The sequence below is a fragment of the Petaurus breviceps genome, unplaced genomic scaffold (genome assembly GCF_028583685.1).
Source record: "Petaurus breviceps papuanus isolate PSGF00001 unplaced genomic scaffold, PetGlider_PUasm1.0 90594, whole genome shotgun sequence".
NCBI classification, from domain to species: domain Eukaryota; kingdom Metazoa; phylum Chordata; class Mammalia; order Diprotodontia; family Petauridae; genus Petaurus; species Petaurus breviceps.
Window position 1 is genome coordinate 6,098,087 of NW_027187281.1, and position 12,587 is coordinate 6,110,673.

At 40.0% G+C, this 12,587-nt stretch overlaps 1 protein-coding gene across 4 annotated transcripts in view; it reads right to left on the minus strand.

Annotated features, from left to right (window-relative positions):
* Nucleotides 1–12,324, minus strand: part of LRCH1 (leucine rich repeats and calponin homology domain containing 1) — a 251,035-nt gene extending 238,711 nt beyond the window's left edge. For 2 of the 4 annotated variants that reach the window (XM_069063692.1, XM_069063690.1), the window contains exon 1: nt 11,578–12,323. In XM_069063692.1, the coding sequence (XP_068919793.1) occupies nt 11,578–11,896 (319 nt within the window). In that variant the 5' untranslated portion in view covers nt 11,897–12,323. Of the gene's footprint in view, nt 1–11,577 lie in introns of all 4 variants that reach the window. The other 2 variants (XM_069063694.1, XM_069063693.1) reach the window with 2 other exon arrangements.
* Between the last annotated feature and the right edge of the window lie 263 nt (nt 12,325–12,587).

Genomic DNA, 12,587 nt, shown 5'->3' on the forward strand with positions numbered 1-12,587 from the left:
TAGTTCTTCCACAAGCATGAGTTAATTGATGGGAGGATTTTTGTCAAGTGTATGCTTTCCTCTCACCAAGGGCTCAGAAGGCCAGTGCAAGCAGGTAGGAAGGATTCCTTACACTCATTCTTTCGGCTAAAGCTCCATCAGCACTCTCCTTCCCCACCCCCATTTCTCTTCCTGGCTAAGTGTAGAATCACCCACATTGTTCCCCTCCTCAGGAAGGAATCCACAGCCACTATTCCACTCCATCAAGTCCACTCAATCTTTTCTAATGAGTTAGTTCCATCTAGCTGAAAACTTTTCCCCAACCATGGCCACTCACTCAGATTAGATGAAGAGGAAGTTAGCAATTACAATCTTCCTGGTAAAATGGAGGATGAGTAAGCAACTCCATTTCCACTGAGCCTTACCATTTTACCACACCTTTCAGATTCTCAAACACTGCCATCTGACTTGCCAGTGCACCTTAAAGTCCACCATTTGTAATCTGCTATCCCTTCCACTTAAGAGTGTGAGCTCCTCCAAAACATTGACTTTCTCAATTTTTGTAACTCCAGTGCCTAATACAGTAATAACACATAGTAAGGGCTTAACAAATATCATTTCATTCATTCATTTGGATTTCTTTCTTTTTTAATTAAACGATTCACATCACAGGAGATTACTTAAAACCAAGTAGAATATGAAAAGAGCAAAGAAAAACGCGGATGTCCAAGAACTCTCAGGCTCATGAGAATAACATTAAAGAAAGCCTCTAGGAGTATTATAATGTATCCATGAACACTATTAGTCTTTTAAAAATCACACACAGAGAAAGCATTAGTTATGTTAATCTACTTTTGGGTTGGGGGCTTTTTTTTTGTTTGTTTACACAGTCTTTAAATATCGCCTTGTGATAGATTGTAATTTTGCCATTTGATATTTGTTTAAATTACATTTAATTATCTTAATTATGTCAACTGATACAACTACTGAAAAAGTTACAAGTTGGAAATGATAAATTAAAAGCTAGTTCTTTGAAAAAAATTGATAAAATTGGTAAACCTCTTGTTAAAAAGGCAGAAAATCAAATCAAGAAAATGGCAAATGAGCATAGGGAAATCTCAATGAAAACAGAAGAAATAAAGAAAAATCACTATAACTCTAACAGAGTTATCTACTAACAAAACGAAGAACACAAAAAAAGTAATACTTTCAAAAATATAAAGTAGCTAAACTGACAAAAGACCAAATAACCAATATCAAAAAAGGAAATAAAATGAGTTCTAAAAGTAATACTAAAGAAAAAAACTCTTAATACTGATGGATTCACAGGAGAATTCTATCAAAATTTTAAAGCACAATCACTACCCACACTACACAAATTGTTCTCAAAAACTGGGAAAGAAATCACCCTACCAGAATCATTTTATAAAACAAATACAGTCTTAGAACCTAAACTAGGGAAGGATAAAACACAGAAGAGCTATAGACCAGTATAATTAATGAATATCAATTTAAAAAATTGAAATAATAGCTTGTCAAACAGACTACAGTGACTTGTCCAAGAAATCATTCATTATGACCAAACTGAATTTAAACCAAATACATAAGGAAAAAAATCAACACAATCACATTAAAAGCAAAAACATCCAAAACCACATAATTATCTCAATAGATGCTGAAAAATTATTTGAAAAAATTCAACACTCAGGTATGCTAAAAGCCCCACAAAGTATAAGACAAAGGGGACCTTTTCTTTTTTAACATTATAAACAATCTCTATCTAAAGCCAAAAGACAGCATCATGTGCAAAAGAAATACACTAGAACCTTTTCCCAACAAATAAGAGAGTAGCAAAGATGTGCACTCTCCTCATTTAGACGTTTAGAATGGCTAAAGAAATCGTGGTACATGAATGTAATGTAATATCACTGTACTGTCATCAATGATGAATGTGATGAATACAAAGAAGCATTTTAAGATGTATATGAACAGATGGAGAGTGAAGTAAGCAGAGTCAAGACAACAATATATATGATAACTACAACAATGTAAATGGATAGAACACCACCAGAAAATCGATCCAAAATGAATGTAGCAGAATTGTGAAGAATAAGAATGGCTCACAAGAAGACACACTCAAACCACCCCTTTGCAGAGATGGAAATCCACAAGTGTCATATGTGGCACTTGCTTTGGGACTTTTTCGGTGTATTGATAAGTTGTGCTGCCTTTTTGCTCTCCTTTTTATTTTTCATCTTTTAAAAAATACTATTTGTTTTACAAGATGACTTCCTAGACAGTAAAAGGGTAGTGGATATGGGAGAAACTATGATAACAGAAATGGGGGGGATGGGGCTTTTTGGAGGGGAAGGTAGGGTAACTGGGATTAAGTGATTTGCCCAAGGTCATACAGCTATTAAGTGTTAAGTGTCTGAGGCCATATTTGTACTCAGGTCCTCCTGACTCTAGGACCAGTGCTCTATTCACTTCACCATCTAGTCACCCCTAGAAATTTATTTTATTTTATTTTGCTTTTTGGAGGGCAATTTGCATTGACTTGCACAGGTCACACAGCTAGTTTTTGTGTTAAGTGTCTGAGGCCAGATTTGAACTCAGGTACTCCTGACTCCAGGGCCAGTGCTCTATTCACTGCACCACCTAGCCACCCCCTTTCTTTTAAAAAAGAAAAGCATACAAAAGAGTATAAAGTTGATTCCCACAGAATTATTACAATGACTCTAAACAGTTCACCTAATTTTCCCTCTGAGACAAATACCAAGAGGGCTCAATGGAATATGGAACATATTCACCCAAACAGGTTTTTGTAAGGCTTTGACAAAAAAAAAAAGCTCAAGATAGTTTTGGGGTTTTTTCTACTAATAAACCCATAACTACCATAAATAGAGTTCATAGCACATCTGCTACTCTAATTATCAAACCTCTTAAAAAGCATACCCAATAAAGACTCTAGATGGAGATGGTCACAGGGGCATATTAAGAGATTATAAGTACAGGACGATTTAGAAGTATGTAAAAAGAGAAGCATGAATGTCATATTAAAATCATCAATGTTTTTTAATCTATGCCTAACTGACCTATGAGAAAATTCAATAACAAGAAATAATTCTAGGCAAATGGCACAAATAACATGAACTTTAAATGGCAGTTAAATATTACAATATAACTATTCAGAGAAACCAAGCCTATCACATGCCAAAGAAATGTCAAAACTATAGCTTTAAAAAAAGACAAGTCCAGTTTTTTTCATTTCAAAACATTTATTGTTTAATGTACAAAGACACAAAAATTTAAAACTCCTAAAAGGCTCTATGATAGGCCATATTTCAGTCTAATATAACCTTTTTACCGATGAAAGTTAAGATGCTACAATGACTGACAAACTGTTAAGTCAGATCTTTGGAATGATGAAGTTAAAGTCCTGGTTTGTCCTTTTGTAAACTAATCAGCTCTTAGAATTCCTGGAGGTTGTGTGGCATATAATTGTAGGCTCTTTTTCTAGATGCATGATTAGTATGCTGCTGCCTTGTCAATAAAGCAGCCTGTAATACAAGTGATAAGAATAGCATTCATGATTTTGGAAATTGCCTTTGCCATACCACAATGAAGCAGTACTGAACATTTGACCAAGATTTAGAACCACTACACAAACCAGTCGTCTGCCTCCTCAGCACTCAAAAAGGTTCTGATAAAAGAAATCCCCTCTACCTTAACCAAAGGGATAAAAAAAAGGAAAACTACAAATAGAATATTATCAACAGTGAGACAGCTAAAATTGGCTTATGATATTTATAATGAAATAATTATTATACTTCAAATCATGACACAGTCATATCCAGAACAGTTTTCCCCTGAACTGACAGATTTTAAAGTCTATTCAGTTTCAAATGATGGGACCCATCCATTTCCTGGTAAGTAAATTGCTAGGGTGCTTGGCCTATATTAAGTGCTCAATAAATGTTTATGGTGGGACAGCTAGGTGGCGCAGTGAATAGAGCACCAGACCTGGAGTCAGGAGGACCTGAGTTCAAATGTGGCCTCAGACACTTGACACGTACAAGTAATGTGACCTTGGTCAAGTCACTTAACCCCAACTGCCTTGTCTTCCCTCCTCAAAAAAAAAATGGTTATTGAATGACCAACTACATAACAGAGGCTCCAGCAGACTTACTCTACCTAACTGCAGAGCTCTAAAATGTTGAGAATTTGTGAAGTCACAGACCAAACAGACCAGGGGCACCTAAGACCTTCACATCTTAGACTTCAGCCAGTCCAAGTGCATTTAGATCACAGTTTTCCATTAATTCCATTTCAGAGATGGCACACTGGGAAATCCTGGATACCTCCCCAGGCCTTTCCCCTTCCTGTTTTCCTCTCAGAGTCCCTATTTGTACAGGTAGGGGAATAGAAAACAGGAGTCTCTATTAAGGAATCAGTTAAGTCCTAAATAAGACCAGGAACTACAGTTCTCACTCTGATAATGAAGTTGTAGCAGGATTCTCAAAAGCCCTTTAAATAGGCTCTTTCCAATTAATCTCATGTATTTGCTACCAAAGATCTCAAACAAGGCAGACATTATTTTTTAAAGCTTATTCTAAGTTAACCCTTCAACTTCTTAGTAGAAAAGGAAAAGAATGAAAAGAACCCACTGAATATTATGAAAAACTTTTCTAAAGTTCTTTAACAATAATCTAAATCATGAAATGATTTAAGATAATCAGTTTCAGATATTTCAAAAACCTCTGCCGCTTAAAATTCAAGTTTTCAACGCTTATCTTCATATTTCACTGTCTCCAACAATCTTTCAAAAATTGCTAAATGAGAATATTTGGTAAAGTTTTGGGAAGTACTCAAAAGCCCAATGGTAATAACATCCAGCCAAACCCTCCCCACACTGCTTAACCTCTTCATCTTTATCAAGAGGCATCTGCTTTTTACTGGTATCTCAGACATTAAACCACCAAATCATCTTATATACTTTAAGCTCACTTTTTTCCTCCAATTTTGCCCCCTACATTCAATTTCTATCTTATAAGTGAAGTCCTTAACCACCATCTCATAGACTTGATCATATAACTCCCTGTATGAAAGCATTCAATGATTCCCTGCTGACTCTGGTAAGGTCTAAACTCCTTAACCTAGACTTTAAAGCCCTCTACACAATCTATAATGCACTTTTCCAGTTGTAGCAGAAAATCCTGTTTCTCCCCCATGTAAATTGCTTTGTACAGACATGCGTCTATCTGTCTTTGAGCTCTCTTTCCCCATCATCCATCCATCCAAATCCAATTTCACCCTTCATGATCTAACTAAAATCCCTGCATCCAGAAAATCTCCACTAACCATAATGAAAATGACCTCTCCTTCCATTAAACATAGTACTTTTTATGCATACCATAAATCTGACAATCACTATACTTGTACTGTGGCATCTTTATCATTGTTGGCAAACTGCTACTTAAAGATAATGCTAGTAGTTAATTTTTCATTAATTTTTTATCTTATCTCCTCAACTAGACACACAACTCCTCAATAGATGATACTTACTTGTATCTCCAAAAATGCCCTGAATTTAATAAATATCTAATTTGATTTGGAATTTGATTTGCAACTGAGGTCTGATCCAAGGTATTAGTGATGGATTACTTTTTTATCTACCCACTGTGACCACATCATTCTTCCTTTCATTTAAATCTTCTTTCTTTCCCAGAATATCCAGTCTAAGATCTTCACTTTACTTTTCAAGATTTTCTTCACATTTACCCTGGACATGGATTTCTTCTCTCCTCCCTCATTCCTCAATTCTGTCTTCATTCTCCTATGCTCTAGTCACACTAACCTATTTATAAAATGTTTTGCCCACAACAACTATATTTAATTACAGTTTATCAAATAAATAGGTTTAAATAAAACAGAATGTTGAATTCAATGTACTTTTCATCCTAAATAATCCTCAGTAACTAAGATTATTTGTTAAGTTTTGTGATAAAATGACAGTAGGGCACCTCAACCTTAATTTAAAAAAAAAAAAAGTCAACGAGCAAGAATCTCTCTTCAGTCCATAAAAGAATGGGAAAAATATTTCAGACTACAGGTTCTAAAAGTAATCACCCAATTTAAGCAACTTAGGGTGTTTATTATATAATGCTGCTCCACAAACATCTCAAATTAGTTTCTAAAGTTGCTGATGTTACTCATTACTTTTACTAACCAAGTAGAAAAGCTGAAACAAAAAAATGACATCTTCAAACTTAAATAAGTGAATGTGAACAGATCACTGTGCTAGGCACTGGGGGGACACAAAGAGCAAGGAACAAAACCCAGCTCAATTCTCTTAACAGGCATGTTTGTCAATTACCTCATTAAATAATGTAATGATAGCTCTGACATGGGACTTAAGATTTATAAAGTCCTTCACATACATTATTTCACTTAATCCTCACAACAACTCTCTGAGGTTGATATTATTACTAACCCCATTTTATAGATGAAGAAACTGAAGCTCAAAGAAATTAAGAGTGACTTGCCCAGGGTGACACTGCTAGTATCTGGGGCAGAATTTAAATCCTGGTCTTCCTAAGTTCAAGTTTAATTATCAATAGCACAACTGACACATCTATGAATGAATGAAACATTTATTAAGAACTATTAGTAAGACTGTGTACAAAGTACTGTGCTAAGGTCTAGATCAAAATAGAAAAGACAGGCCCTGCTCTCAAGGAACTCATATTCAAATGGAGATGACAATATTCACAAAAGGTTTCAGCTGCAAATCAGATGGAAAGATTCAATAGTCTTTAGGATGTTGTAGTAAAGTGGATGTTAATGCCTCTTTTTAAATATTATTCCCCTTACTAAAATCCTATCAGTTTTTGTTATTGAACTATTTGATAATGCCAAGGAGTTAGGTGACAAAAATTTTCTTTTTTGAATCTTTAAAAGATGGGGTCTGGGGCGGCCAGGTAGCACAGCGAGTAAGATCACCAGTTCCAGTGTCGGGATGACCTGGGGATCCAATCCAGGCTCAGATACTTAGCACCACACCCAGAACTAACTGGCCGTGTAACTTTGAACAAGTTACTTAACCCCAATTTCTTAAAAAAAAAAAAAGATGGGGTCATAGCCCCTGCAGGAACAGTTTCCAGCCACATCACATCTCCCAGAGCTGCTTCCCAGGATGGTTAATGAAAACAGCTCTGAATGCATTGCAATTCCCCTGGTGGGACTCCTGACCTGTCTCCATCAGGATCTGAGGGGGTATATGATGATCAAGAAAATGGTGCTGGTGGTGACTTAACTTGACTAGCACATTCTGCCTCCTGTTTCTCCCTCCGGGACAAACTTCTGAGGCTGACTTGCCTGCCCTGCATGTGGCAGCTGATGGGCTTGGCTGGCTCCTTCTTCACAGTAGCTACTTCTGCAGATGATGGTTGTGAGGGCTGGGCTAGAAGGAGGAAAGGTAGTTTGGGGAGGTTCTGCCACTCCCAAGCCTCCTGTGCTTATCTTCCAGATAGTAGCACTGGGTTAACAATTGTTGCTGGTGGTTCTAAGGAAAGTGGGCCTCTTCTCCACAAAAACTGGGATAAATCAATGATGGTGGTGGGAGCTGGGCTGGAAGCAGGTCCAGAAGCCTGGAAGGCATTGCTATTCTCCAGCCTCTTCACTACAGAGTCCTGGGCTGTTTCCATCAGGGTCTGAGCGTAGATTGTGGTCAAGGTGGTGGTGGTGGTGGTTTGATTTGCTTGGAACATGTGGCCTCCCATCTCTCCCTCAGGGTACCCTGCTGCTTCAGCAAGGCTGGTTGCCAACCTTGTACACAGCTATGCAGTAAAACTGAAGCTATTGAGAATCCTTGGAAAATGTTCATTGTACATATTCATGTTTTACATCTTTAAAGACCCCAAATTTTTATTTTTTTTATTTTCATTTAAGAACAAAATACTTTGAACCTATTTTTTCCCTGATGTATGAAGGTCAGCCTTATCCTTTCTTATACAATCACTATCTGTGTACCTGCATGTAGCAGCCCACATCTAATTTGCTTGGGTTTGGAAACCAGAGAATAAAACTTCTTAATTTAACATTTATCTTTAGATTTCTAAAACAATGGCAAATAAGCTCTGAGTCTACTTACATTTTTACATACGAGATAAATGAGACCCAGTTAGGTTTCAAGTGCCTAGTCCAGGGACACAAAACTAGTTAAAATGGTATTAAAACTGGTGTTCCAAATCTCAAGGTCCAGTACCTTTTCCACTCCACTGCACCATGCTTCCTCTCTGAATACCTAGGGCTGCTGATTTCCAGATAGGTTAGCCATTACTAGAGTTACTTTTACAAAAGTTACCTAACTCATTATTGCACTTAACAGCAAGGCATTTTCTAGGCCCAAGCATAAGGCATCTGTGTATATACATATATATGTACATAGACACATATGTATATTGTGTATATACACACACATTTATATATGTATACACACGTACATATACAAAAGACTTTTTTATATACCTATAAATATACGTGTTGTCTCCTCAGCCATATTGGAAGCCCCTTGAGGTCAGGGATTATGTTGGCTTTTGACTTTGTTTCCCCAGGACCTACAATAGTGTCTGGTACATATCAGGCAATTAATAAATGCTTGTTCACTGACTGAAAGATTTTCATGACTTTGCATCCCTGTTCTTTGGAGATCTTTAAATTTCAGTTTATGAGACATATTTTGAAAACTAAAAGTGAGCCAGTGAGAAATCATTCTTTCCTTTATGTTTTACTATTTACTGATGCTTTCTGTTCTCTGATATTAACCTTTATAGATAGGAAATGTCAACATTAAGCAGTCAGGAGACAATTTAAATTCTTGCTTTACTTACTGCTTTTCCAAATATCAAAAAGCATTCAAGTAAGCAAACCTTCAGGAGAGAATACATGTATTTTAAAACAAGCTTTTGACTCAAAGCAAAGATGTTCTGAAGACTGGTTTCTCTCCAATATCTGAAAACCTTTCAGCAGATCTGTGTATTCAAATCCCAAATCAGAGCACTGGCAACACAGAGTTTTCCATTTTTATTTAGTTGTCCTCTAATGACTCCTCATTAAGATTCCATTCTTAGCTTAAGGAATAAGGCATTAGAACAATGTCATCTAGAATTTATACAACATCAAATGAGCTAATTACAAGTGTCTTGTTATAGAAAAAGCACTGGATTTAGAGTCAAAAGATCTGGTTTTCAATCCCAGTGCTCCTCCCTGTGGGACCTGAACAAAGCACTTTACACCTCGGAGAGTTTCCTCATTGGTAAAATGAGGAATTTTGACTAGTTAGTCTCAACTGCTATTTCCAACTCTAAGTCCTATGATTTACCCAGGGAACCCACAACTAGAATGACATTAAAAAAGGGAAGAGAAGGACAGGAAAAACTGAGTCCCAATAATAACAAGGTCTCCAACTTATTGAGACAACATAAGACAACTGTTATATCATGATGATATATAATGAAAGCAAAAGATGTGATCTCTGATCTTTAAAAACATTATTAAACTAAAAGAAAGTGAAAGAAAATATAAAAAGGAAGCATAACACTTTCCCATTTTGAGGAAAACAAGGTTATAATTTAACCAAATAAATTTCAGAGGTACACAGTTCAAATCTCAATATCGTCATTTTTCATGTCATCTTTTCTCATAAATGATTTTATATATTATTATATTATATATAATATGTTATAATATATTATTATATACACATTGCATGTGTCTTGATGCAGAACATTCCTAAGTCTATCTTAAGACATATGACATGCTCTAAAGGATAAAATTACTTAAAACCAGTGCCTCAAATAAAAAAAAAAGGTTTTGCATGATCCAATCAGTTTGGGGAATTACTTTTGCTTGAGAAGATGTAGCTAAGAAGTGAGAACATAGAAAAGAGACTACCCAGTTGTGGCCAGCACATATCTGGAAATCCCCAACTTCTTGCTTGACCCTGAGTATTCTTAAATCCAAGTTACAGAACTCTCTGACCCTCTTAAGATCTGTCTGCTTCAAATATAATGGCCCCGGCTGCCCCTATCTTCCAATAGCTGGAGCTGCTTTCTCCACTATTAAACCTCAAGAGGAATTTGAATTTTCTCTCCAGGGTGGAAAAGAAATCAGTCCCAGTCCTGTATCAGACAAGGAACCTTCAACATATGATAAAAAAAAAAAAAAGAACAAACTAAAAAGCCCTTGAAGATGACCAAGCCAAGAACTACAAAACTTGGTCCTGCAGAAGAAGCAAGGTTTGCCATGAAATAAACCCAAGTAAGGGAACCAAAATTTTACTGTTCAAAACAAAGTAAGTTGTGTAAGGACCTGGATCCCACCCCACCATGCAATGTATATTCTTAAGGCTGTGTTATGTATTATAAGTTAGCAAAGAAAAAACAGACTTTGTAGAAATATGTCAACACATGACATAACTTGAAAAGTCTGGCTGTTCATTGGCACGGGTTGCAACTTGCAGGGCTCACATTAAGAAGTGGCTACTTTCATTACTTTTCTTGTGAGGTTACTTCCCTTTGCCCCTGAAAATAGCAGGGTAAGGACAACTAAATAGTTTCATTTATGTACAAAACCGTATGGATAGTTAACGAATGTGAAGTTCATAAAGAACCAGTTAGTGCAGAACAGACTGTTTATTCCAATTCAAGACAGCCCTGGCAGCTTCTTCCACACCGCAACAAAAACAGGAAGAAACCCTCATTCAACCCCTACATCTCCGGTAACTAAACTGTATCTAAATATAAATCGTCTAATGGAGGATGTAATAATACCGAGATGGGTGTAAGGAACCACTCAAAATGCTCACAAAGCTGCAATTGGGGGAAGAACATGCACGCGCGCGCGCGCGCACACACACACACACACAATTTCACGGTGTACCCAGAGCCTAAGCTAATTAGGTCCCGTGGGCAAAACGCAGGCGCCTGTTCATTCACAAACACACAGCCAATAGTTATACACCAAACACCCGAATCCAGAAAGGCGGGTGCCTGCACAGTAACTGAGAGGAGGGCAGGGTGTTCGGAAGGCATGTGTCAGATTCACACCCACCCGGCCCACAGGGCAAACTTGCACACCCAATCCCGACACTTCCACACAAACGTGCTTGCCAGTTGCTCCCGCAGACACCGGCTAAGCCGCCGCCGCGCACCGAGAGCTGTGGCAGGATGTGGAAGTGGGAGAGCACCCCCGCCCACAAGCACGCAGGCATGAACACACACACACACACACATACACACACACGCAAGCTCAGACAGAGGCGCGCCTCGGTTTTCCCCGGCGCACACGAGACAGGCCCATCCGGAAGATGTGGAGCAAACTTGAGATTCGTGAACCGCACAACCCCAAGCCCCCGCCCTTCTCCCTTCCCTGCACACCACCACACACACACACACACACACACACACACACACACACACACACACAGAGCTGTAGGGTGTACAGGTTAACCTACTGCAACCCCTCACCAGCCTTCAGCCTGCCAGTAAAATAGGAAGGGGCAATACACACACTCACACAAGGCAGCCGCGTACTCACCTGCCTGCACAGTGTCGGAGAGGTCATGTCCAAGGGCCACGGTTCTGGGAAACTCCTTCAGTTTCCTAGCGCTGAGGTTGAGCCCCCCGGAGTTGGCCGCCTCCTCGAGCGCCCGCTCCAGACCTCGGTTCAGAGGCAGGTTGTAGCCTCCCCCGCCTCCCCCTGCCCCGGCTCCAGCCCCGCCGCTAGCTACTGCCCCGGCCCCGCCGTGGTGCTGAAGATGGTGGTGATGGTGATGATGATGGTGATGATGCTGGTGCAAGGCTGCAGTCGGGAGCACAGGGGCGAAAGGTTGGGGCTCGCTGCCCAGCGTCGCCATCTTCTTCCCCTGGCCCCCCCACCCCGCCCCTCCGCACTGGTGGGGGGTCTCTATGCCCCCTGGGGGAGGGGGAGACGAAGCCTCGGGCTGCGCCCTTCCCTACAGGATCAGACCGGCAGGCAGCGGCGCGGGATGGGGCGAGAGCGCGGAGATGGTCGGCCGCGGCTGCCTGTTTCTTAGGGGTTTCCTTTCCCTGGGAAGCGAAGGACGGCGGCGGTGGCGGCGGCGGCAGTAGCGCGCATGTGTCTCCGGCTGGGGTTCCCTCCTCTCCGGCCTCTCTTCCTCCTCCTCCTTCTTCCCCAAGCTGTCAATCCAGCCCCGTGTCCCGGTTAGGGCAAAGGCGTCCTCCCTGTGCAAGTCCAACTTGCCCCAGCCAGTTCACTGAGCATGCCCACAGCCCCCGCGGGCAAGAGGCGCGACTTTAGACAAGTGGGGCGGGGAGGGGGGGGGGGGGGGTAGAGGTTGGGCTAGCTGTCCCCGCCTCCGCCTCCGCAAGAGGGTGGAGAGCAAAGAGGGACTGACTGCGCCCAGAGATCGAGGTGCCAGCCCCGAAGAGGGAGGGAAGGATAGAGGCACCCTCAACAAAGAGAAGTCAGCGCCCGGGGAAGGGGACAGCCCCTGGAGATGGGGAAGGAGTCTCACACACACACACACACACACACACACACACACACACACACACACACACACA